The 19,667-nt window shown below is 42.0% G+C and overlaps 2 protein-coding genes across 4 annotated transcripts; both read right to left on the bottom strand.

Annotated features, from left to right (window-relative positions):
* Positions 1–117: 117 nt before the first annotated feature.
* LOC144459645 (uncharacterized) lies at positions 118–7,947 on the bottom strand. 3 transcript variants are annotated; one of them, XM_078164027.1, is made up of 5 exons: positions 7,808–7,947; positions 6,987–7,136; positions 5,075–5,171; positions 4,011–4,370; positions 118–3,432 (listed from the first exon to the last, which is right to left on the bottom strand). In XM_078164027.1, the coding sequence occupies exons 3-5, from the start codon at positions 5,136–5,138 to the stop codon at positions 3,320–3,322; spliced, it is 537 nt and encodes a 178-aa protein (XP_078020153.1). In that variant the 5' UTR covers positions 5,139–5,171; positions 6,987–7,136; positions 7,808–7,947; the 3' UTR covers positions 118–3,319. The 3 variants fall into 3 exon arrangements, with proteins under 3 accessions (XP_078020153.1, XP_078020154.1, XP_078020155.1); XM_078164028.1 differs by lacking the exon at positions 7,808–7,947 and adding an exon at positions 7,527–7,701; XM_078164029.1 differs by lacking the exon at positions 7,808–7,947 and adding an exon at positions 7,533–7,701.
* Positions 7,948–12,617: 4,670 nt separating this feature from the next.
* LOC117245920 (uncharacterized) lies at positions 12,618–19,371 on the bottom strand. Its single transcript, XM_033609532.2, has 2 exons — positions 18,734–19,371; positions 12,618–16,948 (listed from the first exon to the last, which is right to left on the bottom strand). Exons 1-2 carry the CDS (start codon positions 18,924–18,926, stop codon positions 16,041–16,043), a joined length of 1,101 nt encoding a protein of 366 aa, XP_033465423.2. The 5' UTR covers positions 18,927–19,371; the 3' UTR covers positions 12,618–16,040.
* Between the last annotated feature and the right edge of the window lie 296 nt (positions 19,372–19,667).

Below are 19,667 nucleotides of genomic sequence, written 5' to 3'. Positions count from 1 at the left end.
GAAATTTACCCAGTTTGCTGAAAAAACATCTTCTATATGAACTGCCAAACAATAAAATATAATACACTTTTTTGGAGGAAAAAAAAAACAAAAACAGAAAATTACAATGTAGACATGTATTTTTTTCATCACTTTATTAAAGAAATGAAATAAAAACACACTGAGAAAATGGAAATGCAAATGGTATTGAATTGCACAGAAAATATACATTCATTGAGATAACTTCAACCTTAATGTACAGTGATGCACATAAAAGTACTGAAGAGAGACAGAGTTTGTAAAATACTTCATACAGACTCCTTCTGTAAGTTAGTTCACAATCCCACTGAGTAATGTGGTTTCTTTTTCAGACTTCATGATGCCTCTCTAAACAACTCTCTCCCCACAGTTCTCAGTCATGATCCAGAGTGAAAATCTGCTGAATTCTTCAAGGAACTGGGGATAAGCGAGAGAACAGGGGAGGAAATGGGACCAAAATGTGTGTTGTTGTTTTTTAAAAAGAATAGATTTTTTTTTTTTAAATGGCCCCGTATTAAGAGAAAGTGCTGCAGCTGGCAACAGCAAAAAAATGCTGTATTGTAATCCCTCAGGACATTAACGTATGTCCACTGAAAGTGCTTGGTTATGCTACAGATAGATAGATTAACAATATGAGACTATGTGTCTGACAGCTTTATTACCTCCGCCAAGGAGGTTATGTTTTTGCCGGCGCTTGTCTGCTTGTTTGTTTGTCTGCAAAATAACAGAACAGATTTGGATAACATTTTCAGGAAAGGTTGATAATGGGACAAGGAACAGATGATAAAATTTTGGTGGTGATCGGTTGAAGCGAAGTGGATAAAATAATAAAATGGCGGGAAAGCCAAACTGCTTGGCGGAGGTCTGCGCTCTCCCAGTGCTTTTCTAGTTGTTATTAGGCCCGTTTCCACCGCAGGAACTTCGGGGTAATTTTACGGGGCCGGGGCCGTTGGTGCGTGTCTCCACCGCAGGAACCACCCCTGAAGGACAGAGTTCCGAAACTTTTACAGGGGCTAAACAAGTCCCTGCCTCGGAGTAGGTACTCAGAACAGCCCCAAAAAACTCCTGGCTGGGGCTTGGGGATTACTTGGTGCTGATTGGATATACTCAAGGCGGGATGTGACGACAAAAGAAAGCAACAAAATAGCCGGCATTTTTAAAACTCAGCAGACGAGGTTAGCTCGTTCATATAGCTTCCACCACCATGTAAACAAACTCACTAAATGGCCCGTGAAAAAAATATTTTTTCCAGCAGATATCTTAATTACAACATGATTGAGCTAGCAAAGTAGTTTTGTGTTGCTATGTGTGGTATTTATTCAGTTCTGGGAAATCACAATGTCTAGAAAGCATCAGTGGCTGCCGCTGACAGGGACAGCTAACAGCAGCAGCAAAGCTAACATCAGGACGTCATCTGTTAAAAGCCTCCCGTTGTCGGATACGACATGAAACTACTCCAGTTAGCTCAATCATGTTGTAACTAAGACATCCGCTGGAAAAAATTTTTTTTTTCCACGGGCCATTTAGTGAGTTATTACAGACACCGCTAAGGGCTATCAGCTAACGGCGTCCCTACATCGCCCCGGTAAATGGTCGCGCAACGATTACGTCACATCCAGAGCCCTTAACTTTACAGGAACCTTCCTCCTACTCTGCTCTCTCAGTGGAGACACGGCGGTGAGAGGGCCGAGCGAGAGGACGTTCCTGTAGTAGTTCCTGCCCCCCAAATAGTACCAGGAACTTCTTCAGTGGAAACAGGCCTATTGTGTCTAACATAGTCTTGCTCAAGCAGAAGTTTTGTGTTGAAGTCAGGTGAGTTGTTGCAGGAAGACAATAAAAATGCTTGTTGGCAGAATGGAGAAAAGAGAGAAGACGCCAAAACTTATGCTGCAGATCACAGGCTGGCAGCAGCAGCCCAACTGGTTAACAAAGGTTCCAAAGGAAAGCACTTTTGCCTCCTCTCTGAATTTGTCTTGAAACTAAGCTGGTAAATTTAATTATATCAGCTGGTTTTATGAACCCTGCAACTAGCAGGTTTGACAGGTCACCACAGCAGACTGTGTGTTTGTATGTTTTAGTCTGAATTATAAGGCCAGTAAAGACTTCAGAACTCATGAGCCCTGAGCTCATCACTAAGACACTTCAACGGATGCTGAATACAATCATGTTTATATATATATTAAGTTATTCAAGCTTTTATATCATCGCGCCTGGACTATTGTAACTCACTCTTTACCTGCTTAAATTCTCACTCTCACAACAACAGCTTATTCAGAATTCAGCAGCCAGATTATTAACCAAATCAAGAAGGTCATGTCATATCACACCAATCTTAGCATCTTTGCACTGGCTGCCCATTAATTTTAGAATTCAGTTCAAAATTATATTAATCACCCATAAGGCAATTCATGGTCTGGCCCCAGAATATATAAAAGAACTTCTAAAGCAGTTGTCACCAGCCAGACCTTTGAGATCAGAAGAGCAAAATTTATTAATGGTTCTTCACTCGACATTAATATATATATTATATATTTATATATTATATATTTATAAAAAAATATTATTATATTATTGTTTATTATTATTATTATATTGAATTCATTATTGAGGTATTGTAAACATAGCCCAGCTGACAGTGGGCGAGAGGCGGGTACACCCTGGACAAGTCACCAGACAATCACAGGACTGACACACAGAGATAGACTATGGACAATTTAGAGTCACCAATTAAACTTCCCCACCTCAAGGTTTAAACCAGGTACCCTCTGGCTGTGAGGCGACAATGCTGACCACTGACCTCACCGTGCCACCCCCTTTTTTTATCATTTCACAGAACATATGTTTATATTTTAGCTCTGTATTTAAACATGTCATAGTTCATGTTCTAGATTCAGATTTTGCTTTAACTTAGATAAGATTTTTTATTTCCAACTACTGCTTCACTGTAGTTGTCGCGTACATGATAAAAATAGACCTTCAATTTGAATTTGTCCTGGGAATGTCACCACAGACACCCAATTTGTAATACTTGAAATGCAAGAGCTTTCATCAGTGAACCATAGGCTCCTTCCCCACTGTATTTCTTTTTCTACTATATGATCGAACAGACATAATTTAACTAAAAACTTCTATATTCTAATTTAAACATAAGAAGCATAGACCAACAGTGTTGGTCTCGTTTCTATTTAATTAATTAAGTGATCAAAATTCACTCTCCTACACATTGATCATTTGAATTAGATATAAATTACTGTGCGGTTTTCTTGTGGGGCTGACGTTCAACTTTTGCATAAATCCTACATCAGACTCCAAATACTGCTGTCACAACTATGAATAAAGCAAATCCTGCATAGAGCCCGTTCCATCCTCTGCTTGCTGGCTTTGATGTTGCATTCACAGGTAGATGCCTAGCGGCTGCAAAGAGATTAAACAAATATGAGAAAACAATCTTCCGTAAACATTAATTCAAAGTAAAGAATAACTCGTATATTAAATTATAACTATTAATGCATTAATAATATATAAACATTACTTTAACATTGCAGCCAGCGAAGGTGGTGCTAATTCGAATTCCTTTATACACTAATGTAATTTATTAATTGATAATATTTTATATTAATAATATACATATATGCAAAAGCCTAAGCCAAAGTGTAGAGCAGTGTAAGAATTAAGCTAAAGAAAACAGAAATATTCAAATAATTTACAAGTATCTCAAGAAGAAAGAAAGGGAAGCATTTAGTAGCTAAACAGCCAAATACTTTCACGGGAGTTGGTGGAGACCAAACAGCTGTGGTGATCACTTTAAATATTCATATAAGAATAGGAACAACAGGTATTTTTAATCTAACTATATATGTATGGCATTTTGTTTGCAAGTGGCTGTTTTATATTCAGAGATCATAACATTCTACATTGAATGACTGTGTGGAACACACAATTTGTCATGGACAATGTGTTATTTAACTGAATGAGGAGCGATGTCAGCTTACCTGTAACACTGAGGTCACAGCTGTGGGTATGACTGTCTTCGTTGACAACAACGATAAATACATAGGTGCCTGTGTCGTTGAGCCTCAGATCAGTGAAGAGACATTCAATCCGTCCTGTCTTGGCAAGCTCTAGGTCACACCCCACTCGTCCACTGTAGAGCTCATCTTGGTACAGCTGAGCCTCAAACCTTGTGTCATAAAGGTAAATACTCCTCAGTGGCTCCCCATACATAATGTCTATGTATAGTGAGTCAACAGACACGGCAGTCTTGATAGGAAAGCCCCATGTCAGTGTGACGTTACTGTGTTCCTCTGCCTCGTAGACGTCCTGAGTTACACTGGCTGTGGGTGGAGTCACACCTGAAGGGGTCAAAGGTTAAAACACAGACACTGAGTAAAGGAACCACACCAACAGGCAGAGAGATCACAAAGAGGCTGTAACACTTGTACCAACTTGAATTAACCCTCAAATGTCAAATGTCTCCCCTTCTGTTCCTGAGATATGATGATGAATAAGAGAAGTGTTTTATGCAGAACATGATGATGTCACAGTGAAGTTGACCTTTGACCTATCTCATCACTTCATTATTTTATTCTGTTAGACATTAGTGTGAAGTTTTGTCATAATTAGTGAATGAATTCTTGAGTTTTGGCCAAAACTCTGGTGTGAGGTCACAGTGATCTTGACCTTTGACCACAACATTCAAATCAGTTTATTTTTCAGTCCAAGTGGACGTTTGTGCCAAATTTAAAGAAATTCCCTTAAGATGTTCTTGAGATGTCGTGTTCACGAGAATGAGACACGTGACAGATGCAAGGTCACAGTGACCATGGCCATGACCACCAAAAGTCATCAGTTCAACAATGAGTCCATTTGCACCAAATTTCAATTCCCTGGGGGCATTCTTGAGATATCTCTAAAGATCTGAGGTAAATGGGAATGTTTGGAAATATAAAGCTTCTCTTTCAGAACTTAGAAATTAGTGTCATCATTTCAAACCGCGGCACAGTGAAATGAGTTTCTGATAGCAGCAATAATGAAAAATTATTTGTGATGAACTCACCAACGGTAAGACAGAAGAGTGTCATAGTTTCAATCAGTGGGACAGCAGCTGTCCAGCCAGACATTCTGCACTCTGGATTCCCACAGTCATGGAAAACCTGGAAAAGTCAAGGAATTAGTAAAAATCACTTAAAGTTTTGGAAAAGTCATGGAATTTTGTTTTGTGTAATGAAACTGTGGCAGTAATCTTCTGTAGATAACCTTCCTTAATGTGACACAACAGCAGATTTATTTTCTGTAGCTGTCCTCGTAACGTAGCTCTAATGACAACGTTTTGTTTACCATCAGATATGTTTCTAAATTTTCTCCCTGCGTTCGGGCTCTTTCTTCGTGTGGTCTAGCTATGTTTGAAAACTCCAGGCAGGTGGGGCAAGAAATCAAATAACAGCATTCCTCATGGGTCCTTAAAAAGTCATGGGAAAGTTTTTTTTTTGTCCATGAAAATGTGTTTGAAGCTTGCGCACTAGTGCAGAACATAACTGCATTGAATATATTTTATTGCAGTATCTATGGTAATCACAATCTACCTCATCTACAGCAGTTAAGGTTTTGATCAGAGCTTTAAGGTCTGTTGTCTCCAGACTTGAGCCAGCAATACTGCAGATTACAGTCTGCAACCTTACCCCTGAGTCACAGGAGCGTCCTAACAGCACCTTTCAAATGATCTCATGGTATACCTTTTAGCTTGTAGAAAAAAGAAACAATCCTGTTACATAACCATAATTTAATAATAAATTCAGTAAAATAAAAAGTAAAGAGAAACGAGTTTTAAAATCATACACACAGTTACTTTAAAATATGCTAACTGCAGTTCTTCATGTGGTGACAAAGACATGCCAGTAACAAAAACAAAGACAGGCAAGTAGCAACAAAATCATTCAAGGTAACAAAGGTAAGGACATGCAGGTAATTATTCCATTACACTCGTCTGCTCTCTCCCCTTCTCCCTTCCTGAAACCAAAACTACACTCTTCAAATTTTAGGCCTCAAGTTGATGAACAAAGAGGCTGTTCAGTGCTCCTTTTAGCCAACACTTTCACAATGCTAACATGTTAGCAATGCTAAATCGTTTATGTTTGGCAGGCCCATTTACCACGTGCACCATCATGGCTTAGCATGTTAGCATGCTAATGTGGTAGGACGGCACAGCCCGTCTCCACTCATGTTGGTTGTGTGTATGTGTTGGATCAGTGTGAATAGCGGTGTAGGCTCGCTCCTTTGCTCCCCGGCCATTGGATGCTGCCGAGCTGGGAGCAATTATCCTATTCCACCTTGATTACTGGGCGGTGCTGTAGCAAGCTGTGCGTCATCCTACTTCTTCCTGGAGCCTGAGTTTCGCGTCAGCAGCGTGTTTGGCGTGGCTGTGTTGGATCCACGTGGCTGTCTTGAGACGCTTGTTGTCGGTCTTCCTCCGTTCATTGTTGCAGGTATGTTCCGATGAGCTCGCTGCCTTTCTGGGTCATATTGGTGGCATGTCTGATGCGCTTTCTGCTTTCCAGCAGAGTCAGCTTGTATTCGGGCCGGAGATTGGGAGTCGGAAGTGTGCGGCCTCGGAGCCGTGCGTAATAATCCACGCGCTGCGTTGGATTCCTGAGGTAGGCTGGCTCATTTCTGTCTCGCGTTCTTAATGCGCATTTGTTGGGCTGCATATTGTGGCAACACGAGGGGGTGATTATTAATTTATATATTAGGGGATCTCTTTACCGACAACGCCACCTTGGGGTAGGGCCCAAGGACCCATCTTAAAGGTGAACTATCACCAGAAAGACACTCAGGTTCGTTCACTCAGGGAGGGCAGGAGATGGAGTTCAGTGATCATAAAAAAAATATTTTATTAATTCAAACAACGGGGTTTGGCACAATAACCAAAAAGGAGAAGAGAGCCCAACTAGGGGATACAGACTGAGGCTTACCGGCTGGAGGAGGGGGTGACAAGGGGGAGTGAAGTCCAAAAAGAAAAGGGAGAGCACCCCAAACACACAGCAAAAACGTGAAGTGCACACAAAGCAAATCTTGAACAGGGGTCACACAGCACACAGGGGATCACCACCGTCGGCTTTCAGCTGTTGGGGAAAAAGGAGAGACACAGTCAAGGCTCAAGGATAAGAAAGAAAACAAACAATATCCCATAACATTAGGAAACAAATTGTGATTTAATAAACTGACAAATATGGATTTAGATCAATAATAAATCAACCAAACAAAAGAAACACAAAGGAAACTAAGGAGTCTCTGGCCAGAGATATCAACTCAATAGTGAATCATCATAACTGATATAACACATAACTGGGAACTCAAACTGAGGAGATCCCCTCCCAAATGAAACTTAATTAGGCTACAATAAATTCCCAAAAACAAAACAAGGAACTAAACTCAGAAATTCAAGAGAATCGACCAATAATTAAATAAGAAAATAAACAAAACAATTAAGCTAAACCTTGATTAACACGCACACATACACACAGCCCAGTCCAGATGGGTGGCTGAAAGTCCTGATTGAGCTCGTGGCGTCCCACTGATCGGGAGCCGGTCAGCACGAGCGGCAGCCGCACCACACTCGCAGAAGCAGGAGAGCGAGCCGACAGCAGGAAGCAGGTTGACACACACGCAGCCGACAGGAAGCCCAGTCCAAGCCGGCGAAGCAACAGCGAAACAGCGAAGCAGCGGTAGCCGCGGTAACAGTAGTAGCAGTAGCCGTGGCTAAAAGGCCATAATTAAACAGCAATGCTCCTACTTAGCTTAGTGTCCGTGTGTTCTGGTGGCCAGCTGGGTAGAACCGGCGTCCGCCCAAAGAGGGAGAGGGGTGAAGAGAGTCACTGCGGCAGGGGAAGGCAGCCACCGCGCATCCCACGTGCAGCAGGCTATGCTCCGGTCGGCAGCGATAGACCACCCTGGATAATCGCCTCGACTGCAGGTAAGACGCCGGACCTAATAAAAAGGTTACGGTTTCAGATACATAACACGCAGCCGAATGTAAATACAATGCTAAGGTGTGCATACCTGTGTTGTGCAGCGAGCGGCGAGTGCAACGACCTGGAAGAGGCAGGAAGCGAGACATCAGGAGGAAGAGCCGACACGGCCTTCCTTTATCCCCTTCGCCTGAACGGTGATAGGCTAATAGCCCCGACAGGGCGTGGTGAGGCCGCGACTTGTGTTCGGTGTGGGAGTGGTATCTCATACCACTACAATATGAAATGTGACACTGGTTTCTGATTGCTGTTGGCAGTTAAGCTGCATCCTTTTACCGCTACTTCCCCTGTTGCCTGCAAAGCTGAGCCTTAACTTACGGGTGTGTATGTGTGAATTTGCTTGTTTTAATCCATCTAACTGTAATTTGGTGTAGTAATTTTAGTCTGTTTAATATCACAGCAGGTGGCTCCTTCTCTGACGTGGGCCGCTGCGCTACTGCTGTTCTGTTCTGTCCTGTCTATGGGTTCGCCGCGGCAGCTCATCTGCATTTGTTTTTTTTTCACTGTTATGGTTTTGTTTTGTTTTTGTTTTGAAACTAAGCCCTGGGTGTGCGAGCTTGCTGCTTTGCACGCCGGGAGTAACTTCCCTTGGACGAGAATTGAGTGCTGCACCGCATGTGGTGTCTCTGTAGAGGAATTTAACGCAGTGTAGGATTTAAAGCTGCACCGGAAAGACTGATCCTCATCAGCTAACCTATCAATCTTTGGTTAACTATTGCTTTTTTGTATTGTAACTAGATATTCCTTGTTGTTGTTTACAGATTTTGTAATCATTCATTCATTTATTTTCTGTAGTTTTTTTTGTGTAGAATTTGTTTTTCTTTTCTTCCTTTTTTTGTTTTGTTTATGGGGGTTAACTGTGTGACTGTGTGTGTGTGAGTGGTAGTTAAAAGCACAATCAACCTTGGTGGTGACCTTCTGGCCCCAGTATAGTGTGGTGTCTGGGCAGTTTATTTTAATTTTTTTCTTGCTCCTTTGCCCTGACTAACAGTTTGCTTTCTTTCTCTTTGGGCAGGAGCTGTTGTGTGTGTGAGTGACTGACTGATCCCCGCGGTGGTGTTCCCTTCACTTCCTGTACAGTAGTGCACTTGGGTGTCATTCAACGGTGTGTTTTTTTTTTTCTTCACGTGTGGTGTGTAGCGTCAGCACCCTTCCCCTTCCCCTCAGTTAGTCATCTCTGCCTGGTGAGCCCTCAGCCCTGGGCCAATTTGCTGCACTTTATTAGCAAACTTAACCAAACCACTAGGAGGCCCTAAGGGATTGTGCAATATTCGGCCACTTATTATTATATTCTTTGGTTGCCTCACCACCAAGCGATTTTGTCCAAGGTTGGGAATTTTAAAGTGTTGTTAATAAAACTTTCTTGTGTATAAATTTATCTTGGAATCACGTCAGTCTCTTGTGTTGTTCGGACCTGTGTGACCTTATTGTCAGATCTAGAGTGTTGGTCCCCTCTAATAGATTTCCTGGGGATGAAATTCCCCTAGGTGGTGTTGTTGGACACTGGTTAACTAACAAAAGTAAATTTAACTCTCGTAGCCTTGCCACACTAATATTATCTGATTTGCAATAAACACAAAGAATAGCGGATGGGAGGAAGACTACAGTCAATCACACACACACACACACACACACACACACACACACACACACAAATAATCGTTAAATGTTAAACAAATAGCTTTGTGTTGCTGCAGCTGTACTCACCAGATGCACTTTGTCGAAAAACAGTTTTATCCTAAAGTACCTGAATGCAAAAAAAGGTTTATAAAAAACTAAATAGGGCGGCACGGTGGTGTGGTGGTTAGCACTCTCGCCTCACAGCAACAGGGTTGCCGGTTCGATCCCGGGCGTGGGAGCCCCTCTGTGTGGAGTTTACATGTTCTCCCTGTGTCAGCGTGAGTTTCCTCCAGGTGCTCCAGACATGCAGGTTAATTAGTGACTCTAAATTGTCTGTAGGTGTGAATGTGAGTGTGAATGGTTGTCTGTCTCTGTGTGTCAGCCCTGTGATAGTCTGGTGACCTGTCCAGGGTGTACCCTGCCTCTCGCCCAGTGTCAGCTGGGATAGGCTCCAGCCCCCCCCGCGACCCTCAAGAAGATGAAGCGGTTAGAAGGATGAAGATGAAAAAACTAAATAAAAATGCAGCTCATTTGCAAGATTCCCTACATGACCAACACAAATAAATTATGCTGTCTCTAGGAAAGGTGTACTGCTCCCTGTACATCTCATCTCACACATGAGTAATGCCTGTATACTCAGAGCTAGGCAAGCGCCTGGGTTAGAAAAACATGTAAAAACATGTTGCTTACATAACAGGGTCTTTGTGCAACTGCAACTCCCAACCAAGGTTTTTGTTTGACATTGCAGTGATACTGGCACACTTTATTTTTTTTACACCTGACACACCTACATCCTATTGTCACCACCTAGGTGACCTGTGTCACCCTATACTTGCAACTGATTGGTTTTAGACAGGTGTGCATCTGATGTTGGCAAGATATCAATTGGGGACCAAGTGGTCAGCCTTTTAGTGGTTTTCTAATCAAAGTTCACCAGTGACACAAGATTAATATATTGATTTGATATAACTGTACAAATTCAGGTCACACAACAGTAATGTTAAGAAGCAAATAATGAATGAACCGAATGTCCCATTTTCTATTTCATTAAAACTAATATGTTAATTTGTAGCCTATCAATAGGCATGCAGGGTATACAAAAGATTCTGACACTTCCAAGCAGCTGTGCAGATGTCATATCTAAGTTTGCTGGGAGACGATGCAGTCCGTGCCTTCAGCACCTCAGACTGGTGTGTTTTATTGTGTTTGAATAGAGACAAGTGGGTTTCTGCTTTTGCAGATGGTCACTGAAGCCCAACTGGTACGTCAGCACAAAACTATGTGCAGAGACTCAACTTCACCTCTTTCTATATCTTGATGAACATAGTTTCTTGTATAGAGAACTGGGGCGTGGCAGTAAATTGGCACATAGCCATCACCCAAACCCTGATGATATGCAAGTAGCTGCATGCCTGACCCATGCTACCAAACATGCTGCCAGCAAGCCAACACTCTAATGTTTTAGTTAACTAAATTCACCTCCTAAAATGACTTTTGACAAAGATATTTAACGCCAATGTGTTCCTAGTAACTCAGAAAATATATGTACACAGTTATTAAACATATTACAACCATTGTTCTTACCTGTAAGGAGAGAGAGACAGAAAGAAATGAGGCAGACACGATGCTGCCGGCTTGAACGAGTGTACTGCGTAGTCGCACAGTACCCAGCAGTGACACATTCCTGCAGCTATGCCCTATCCAAACCCACAGCCCTTAACATATGAGCTACATAAACAAGTATGAATGTAACATACCCATGGTTTGCAGAAACATAATGCCAACATTTATTCTGGTGATTGGGTCGTAAAATGATCCACTAAATATAACATGGTTAAGAAAAAATTAACCATGTGTTGGTTTTCTTAAAACCACATTGTCTTTTGATGGCACTTAATCATTTGGAACAAACTGGGTAAACTAATATTTGGATGGAATTAAAACAGAACTTTACAATATTATTTTCCCTCACCCTTATAAACACAACACAAGAGGCACCGGATGTGTCTACATGATAAAACAGGTCTTCACTGTTCCAATGACCAAAAGTCATTTTCAACCAAAACAGTGTTGAGGTGTTTTGCACACGGCAAGGTTTGCAAACAGAGGTTTGTCTTTTATTGAGTCATTAGTGTCACCTGGTGGAGGAACATACTAACAACAATAACTCATGGTTTGATTAGGATAAGCACTTTTGTAACCAATGTAATGTAACATCACAGCATGGGACATAAACTGCGATCTCCAGGATGTAAATCTGGGGTCACAGTGACTTTGACCTTTGAGCACCAAATTTCAATCAGTTCATCAATAAATCCAAGTGAGTGTTTGTGTCCAATTTTAAGAAATTCAATCACAGTGTTTCTGAGATATCATGTTTACAAGCAGACTGACAAGGTCACAGTGACCTTGACCTTTGACCTATGACCACCAAAATCTGATGAGTTCATTGCTGAATGCAAGTGGACAAATCTTAAGAAATTCTTTCATAAGATATCATGTTCACAAGAATGAGACAGATGGACGGACAACCTGATAATATGATGCCTCCAACCCCGGCTATTGCTGTTGAGGAGACATAAAAAAAAGTTCTACCAGGGTGGGCGACCCAAGTAAAACCTCTGTCTGGGAAACACTGCATAGGTGGTTTATAGAACATGTATTATCAGTGTTGGTACAATCTGACCAACTGTCCTTGTGAATTTAAGATCTGTGCGCTGTGTGCAGAGGATTCAGAAACGACCCAAATCTTTGGAGAGAGCTTGCGCTTCGTGATGTTAGCAGTCGAAAAGTGTGTTGAGTGACCACTTCAAGATACCACATCCAAGGTGCATGGACAGAGGAACTTAAACACTGCCTGTAGTAAACAGAACAACTTGACTTTCAGACCAGTGCGTTTCAGATTATGGCCTTCATCAGGGTCCAAATAAAACACACTACAAAGAACATTTATAAGAACATTTATATTGGAGGGGGTATGATTCATTTGTTAGGTTAAAATAACATATAAAAGATAATTAATCATATACATACACATGCATATCAGCCAACGGGGCAGCTACACAGATGAGCTGGGTATATGGGGAAGTACAATGACCTGCAGTAAAACTCTTATTGGCGAGGCATCCTCTCAGTCACAGTTGGGCCACTCTGTCCTGTGGCAGCGACCGTCGAGGCTGAAAGATGAAGCCAATGAGCAAGTGCCAAAAACTGCAGTTCATCAAATGGCCACTTGAGGCTGGCTCCAAAACAGAGTCAATCCCCAAAGATGACATGTTCAAATGTCCAACTTTAAGGCAGAAATAAAAGTTACAGCCTGGTACAAAAACAGTTTTGGTCTCTATAGCTAATTACAACATTGATGACAACTGTACGGGGGCTGAATTTTTTTTAAATATATAACTCACCCGTTTACATTTCATTAAGGCTTTTAGTTTTGCATAATTGAGAGAGTGGCTTCCATCACTAGCCGCTGGCTGTCTGCAAGGAGTCACCTCAGCTCACCACTGACCTCTCTGCCAGCTCATAAATTATCCTTGGGTTAGCCCAGCTGTGCTAATAATGCTAATAAGGGCGTACTGGCATGTGCCGAAAAATTTTGGTTGATCATACAGTACTTTTGAGCAAATGGTGTCATTGGGAAGTTGGAAAATAAAGGTCAACCATGTTAGTTAGCTTATGTTAACATTAAATTGACCATGCCAATGCTAACGTAACAGTAATCAGTACCTCCAGGTTTTTGCTGTGTCCTAAAATTTCACAGTAGCTTTTCAAAAAATTGTAATACATGTTGCACTCTTTCTAGAGGGTGCGTTTTTTTTGCGGTGAAGTGTGAGACGGAAAGAATGAGGTCGCAGATACAAGCTGCCAAAATGAGTTCCCTCCGTGGGGTGGCTGGTCTCAGCTTTAGAAATAGGGTGAGGAGCTCGGACATTTGGAGGGAGCTCAGAGTAGAGCTGCTGCTCTTTCGCATTGAAAGGGCCCAGTTGAGGTGGTTTGGGCATCTGATCAGGATCCTCCTGGGCGCCTCCCTTTAGAGGTGTTTCAGGCGCGTCCCACTGGGAGGAGGCCCCGGGGCAGACACAGAACACCTGGAGGGATTATATATCTCATCTGGTCTGGGAATGCATCAGGATCCCCCAGGAGGAGCTGGAAAGCATTAGTGCGGAGAGGGACATCTAGAGTACTTTGCTCAGCCTGCTGCCCCTGCAACCAGGCCTTGGATAAGCAGCTGAAAATGGACAGATGGATGGATGAAACGCCAGCTCCAGTGAAAATTGCTCAAATGTCACAGATTTGGGGCTTAATATTACAAGCATTCACCCTTTCCCACAGAATAAGAATCTATTTGTGCCAACAATCAGCTGCTGATGCTGCAATTCGCACAAGCTAATACAGCACAACATCATCTCTACTCATCAGATTTTGCCGCTTGGGCAAAAGCCTTGCAGCAGCGGTTTACATCTGACACCAACACCCAAACGGCTCAACTCTGACGGTAAGCCAATTAATAGCTGCTGGGTAACGTAGCTGTGTGATGCTAGTGGAGCTGCCAGTTAGCCCTGTCACTGTGTTTGTGCGACTCTGTCCCGGGCACAGAGCTCAACAAATCAATACGCTGCATGAAGCTCTACAATATAATGAGTTTTTACCCCTTTTCATTGGTCACATTTGTGGTGAAGTTGCAGTGATTGGTTCAAAATTGCAAGGTTAAGCAGAATTCACAGGGATTGACTGAATGTGCGTTAATTGTTGTGATCACAACATTCTGGAGGGACGAGCTACACTTTGCTAGGTACAAGGCAAAGCTGAGAGCCTGTTCGTTCTGTCTGGAGTGGTTGCGGTGGGTCTGCTTGTGACCTTAAGTGTAGCTGACGGAGAACACAGAAAAACAGAGGAGCTGTTACAGTGTTTGGAGAGGAGGACTGTTGTCTCCTGTAGGTGGCAAGGGAATAACATGAGACAGTGAGCCAGCCATCACAGCTTACCAGCCAGGCACATCCGTCTGCCCGCTACTGCCTCAGCCCTACTCCTGCTGAAAACACTACCAACCAAACTTACTTACATATTGTTGCGCCAGCATCTCAGGATAAATTGTGCAAAGTAGTGTGATGTTTACTAAAACAGACGATAGTGAATGTAGTAATACATTCTTAGCTTCAGCCACAGCTGAATGATGCTTCAAACAAATCAACAAGGCGTCTTCCAAACTTAGTCTTTTTTGTACCAAAATTGTTTCACTATCCCTCCAGACCCCCGAAGCCTAACGTAACCTAGTCAACTCTTTATACACCATTTTGAAATTGTGCATAAAAATGAAAGTGGAAATGAAAGAAAAAAATACAATTATTGCAAAAAGTTTCCACACCTGGCTGAGGTGGAAAAATTTGTGTATCAACACCAAAAACAAACTGCGACAAAGTGAAAAATGAAGCGTGTGACTGACTGAAGAGCTGATAACGTGGACCTCTGAGGAGCGATTAGGACACTGTAACCTTCTTGACATACATACACAAAACAGAAACGTCATATTTGCATCATATCTTCCACATGATTTTCTTGAACTTTGACTGGAGCGCTTTCAAAACTTTTACCATTAACTGAGAGCTGAAAAATATCTTCACTGTGTGGATTCTTATGTTTTTCACAACGTGTGTGAAATGTTTCGCACTAAATGAGCAGCAAAAAAGGGTTTTATCGTAAATGAAATCTCATGTGAAATTTTTCCTTCCAAGGAAATCCTGTATCACAAACTGAGCAACTGAACGGTTTCTCTCCTGTATGAATCCACATGTCCTCAAGCTCTTGCGGCCAAATCAAGTCTCCAGCCTTGTCATCAGTCTCAGGTTGTAAATGTGTATCTGGATCTGAGCTCCTGGCTGGTTCTGGTCCTCCACAGTCCTCTCCATCTGGTTCTGTTTCCATCTGTTCAGCTGAGCTGCTGGCTGGAGGCCATGCTGAGTTTGATGAGGCTGTGAGGACTGACAACCAACACACTGATGGATTCTGAGCTGTTTAGGCAAAGTGAATTTTTGTTAACAAACACTGTAGCTGAAGGGTTTCTCTCCTGTGTTGATTATCATGTGTGTGCAAACCCCTGCTCTATGTAAAAGTTTTTACAAACTGAGCAGCCAAAAGGTTTCTCTTCTCTATGAAATCTTTTGTGTTGCTTCAGAATTCTCTTGGTTCTTATCATTTCCCACACTCAAAGAAGATAAGTGGTTTCTCTCCTGTGTGGTTTTTCATGAGTGTAAATGTCCACTCTGTCTCAATGATTTCACACAAACTGAGCCGCCGAAACTTTTTTCTCCTGTATGAGTTTACATGCGTCTCTTTAGAAGTGTCTTGCAGCTAAATTTTTCCCCACACTTAAGGCAGCTAAACAGTTTCACACTGATGGTTTCTGAGTTGGTGAAGCCAAGTGAATCTTTGGTCACAAACATTGCAGCAGAAAGGTTTCTCTCCTGTGTGGGTTCTCATGTGATGAGCTAAGTATCCTTCTCGAGGGAATCTTTTACCACACACTGAGCAGCTGTAGGGTTTCTCTCCTGTGTGGATTATCATGTGTTTCTGTAAATTTCCACGATGTGTAAAAGAGTTCTCACAGATTGGGCAGCTGAAGGGTCTTTCTCCTGTATGAGACCGCATGTGTTCCTGCAGATGTGTCTTGCGGTAAAATCTTTTCCCACACACAGAGCAGCTGAATGGTTTCTCTCCCGTGTGGGTTATCATGTGTCGCTTCAGATTTCCACTTTTCCCAAATCTTTTCCCACACTCAGAGCAGCTGAATGGTTTCTCACCAGCACCACATCTCCAATCGCTGACAGGGTCTTCATCATGTATCATAAAGTTTAAACCTGACTTAGGTTCTCTGGTCTTCTTCCACTCATCATCGATGTCAGTCTCGGGTTCAAGAGAGTCTCCAGGCTTGTCATCAGTCTCAGGTTGTAAATGTGTATCTGGATCTGAGTTCCTGGCTGGTTCTGGTCCTCCCCAGTCCTCTATTTCAACTTCTGTTTCCACCTGTTCAGTGTGTCTTTGGTGAAGTTGTGAGATCTGAGGTTTCTCTTCATCATCTTCACTCTTCACAGGGACAATAGTGAATGGGAACTTGGTGATATCATCCTCCTCCAGCCCTTGAAGCTGCTCTCCCTCCTGACTGATCCAGAGTTCCTCCTTTTCTTTTTTAATGTGAAGAGGCTCTGGGTCCTCCTGGTCCACACTGGAGCTCCACTCCTGCTGCTCAGGGGGAACCTCTTCTTTAACCACCAACAGCTGCTGGACGTCTGCAGGAAACAGGAAACACAAAATATAAAATATATATAACTTAAATCAGCTCCACATTTACCAGCTGCAACATTACAGTGATGAATACAACAGTTATAATCCAACGATAGAATATGTGTCAGGGGTGGGAAAAAAAGGATTCACTTCAGTACCAAGAATTTTCTGTTTACAATTTTTTAATACATTTTTTCAATGTCTCAATCGACACACTTCAAAGGCAGAAATGGAAAAAAGTTGCCACTTTTATTATGGCAATCTACGAGTAATGTGATGTCATATTCATTTTAATAAAAACACGGCTGAAGCAAGGTAGGAGACAATGGCAGGTTTCAAACTCAGCACTTCCTGTATCTGTATGAAATTAAAAGCCCATTATAATTTCAGTTGGGAGAATCCCTTCATTTTCTAAAAAAATGCTTTTATTGTGAAACATTTGCAGGAACTTATTGTGGAGGATTCAGTGACTTACATAGCTTGCATGTGGTACTTCAAATGTAGCTTCTGCCACCTGTTGGCGCTTTTTAGTTACTACAATAACATTTCGACTGGCACATGAACAGACACAGTGACTGAAATAATGGTAATAATTATAAAAATAGGACAAGAATCATCCAGTGACATCACACACATTGTCAAAGATGTCCAGTGGTGATTAGTCCTGGACCAGCGTGTAGTTTGTCATGTATATCAGCCAAGTCACGGGACGATTGTATGACTCCACAATCGCCTAATCTGACATAGTAACTGACAGACAGACCCCAGGAAGACAAACTCATCACCTAAGTGGCAGCTAATGGGAATCCTTTTAATAAATAAATAAATAAATAAATAAATATCGGCCGTATATATCTGCATACCAGATATTGGCAAAAAATCCAATTTTATACATATCTAGTATGCTATTTTTTTTAAAAATGTTTAAAAGGGATGGTTTTGATTAGCAGCATTGGTGAACTCAAAAGTTGATTGCTACAATCCTCTCTCAGAATAATCCAGTATCTTATTGTGATTAACAACTGTAATGACATTTAAGGTATTAAAAATTCACGGTGATTCAGTCAGAACCTGCAGACGAAGAGGTGAGATGTGACAGGTTTCCTCCAACAAGACTTCAAACACAGATCAGGTGTTTTGACAATGGAAAGAAAAACTAAACAGAGGCATGAAGGAGGACAGCTGGGTTTCTCTTCCTGCTGTCAACAGTTGTCATGACGACAATCACTAACGCCTCCAGCTGAAAGTCGCCAGTTAACAGGATCAGCCGTTAATCCGAAGGGAATGTAGAAGCTAACGAGACCACAGACGCTAACGGAACCACAGAAGCTAACGACACCACAGAAGCTAACGGCACCAGAGAAGCTAACGACACCACAGAAGCTAACGGCACCACAGAAGCTAACGGCACCACAGAAGCTAACGACACCAGAGAAGTTAACGGCACCACAGAAGCTAACGGCACCACAGAAGCTAACGACACCACAGAAGCTAACGGCACCACAGAAGCTAACAGCACCAGAGAAGCTAACGGTACCAGAAAAGCTAACGGCACCACAGAAGCTAACAGCACCAGAGAAGCTAACGACACAAGAGAAGCTAACGGCACCAGAGAAGCTAACGGCACCAGAGAAGCTAACGACACAAGAGAAGCTAACGGCACCAGAGAAGCTAACAGCACCAGAGAAGCTAACTGCACCACAGAAGCTAATGACACCAGAGAAGCTAACGACACCAGAGAAGCTAACGTGGCTTTAAACATCGACAGAGTGAATGTTTAATGAACAAACCTGCTCCGTTTAACTGAAGCTGAGGGTTGAAAACAGCGTCCAGTAGTTTCTGTTGTCGCTCGTTCTCCTCTTTTGATCGACAAAGTTCCTCCTCGTACTCTGCTATCGTTCTTTCAAACAGCCCAAATATCTCTTCAGCAGCCGCAGTTAGTCGCTGCTTCACCAACGATCTCAGCATTTGGACTTTAGACATGTTCACACTTTAAAAACACAACAAAGACACTCTGCTAACACTTGGTTCTACCAGCCGCCATCTTTGGTCAACAGTGTGAAGTTAGAGTGAAGAATACAGCTTCCGGGGGCAGATGAGTTCCTGAGCTTCAAAATAAAAGTCCACAAGCGTTATCGAAATTACAGGCGGTGGCTGCAAACCATGACCATGTGTTTAGGGAATACCAAAAAAAAATATCAGACTTATTGCACAGAAATACAATCCATCTTCAATATGCATTTAGATTTCAATTTCATATATATTCAGGCTATAACCCTCCTGAGTCAAAATGTATTGATTTGATGGTTGATTACGGAAGCGTATTGCATTCACTTGACAAATAAAAAAAATCTGTTTTACTGAATAATTTTTTCTGTTTTTCAGAGTATTTTTTTTTTATTTTTCTGTTTTTCGTGGCAATTTTTTTTCTGTTTTTGTGTTTTTTTGTTTGTTTGTTTTTTGGGGTAATTTTTTTCTGTTTTTCGGAGTATTTCTTTCTGAGTTAAGAGAGCAATAGAACAAAAGACGCTTTCATTCCTTTCATGAGAGCTGGATATAATGGAAGCAAACATGACCCGCTTGTTTAGTTTAATCCAGTTTTACTGTCTTTTGGGTTATGTGTCCAACTGATTCTGGAGAAACACTGCAATGGGCTTTTCGTCCGAACAACCGCAAAGTCTTAAGGTGCCTGTGTAAAGTCAACAAACTAATGATAACACCATC

Source organism: Epinephelus lanceolatus, chromosome 22 (genome assembly GCF_041903045.1).
Source record: "Epinephelus lanceolatus isolate andai-2023 chromosome 22, ASM4190304v1, whole genome shotgun sequence".
Lineage (NCBI taxonomy): Eukaryota > Metazoa > Chordata > Actinopteri > Perciformes > Serranidae > Epinephelus > Epinephelus lanceolatus.
The sequence above is the reverse complement of the archived record's forward strand: the minus strand, read 5'-3'. Positions and strand labels throughout refer to the sequence as shown.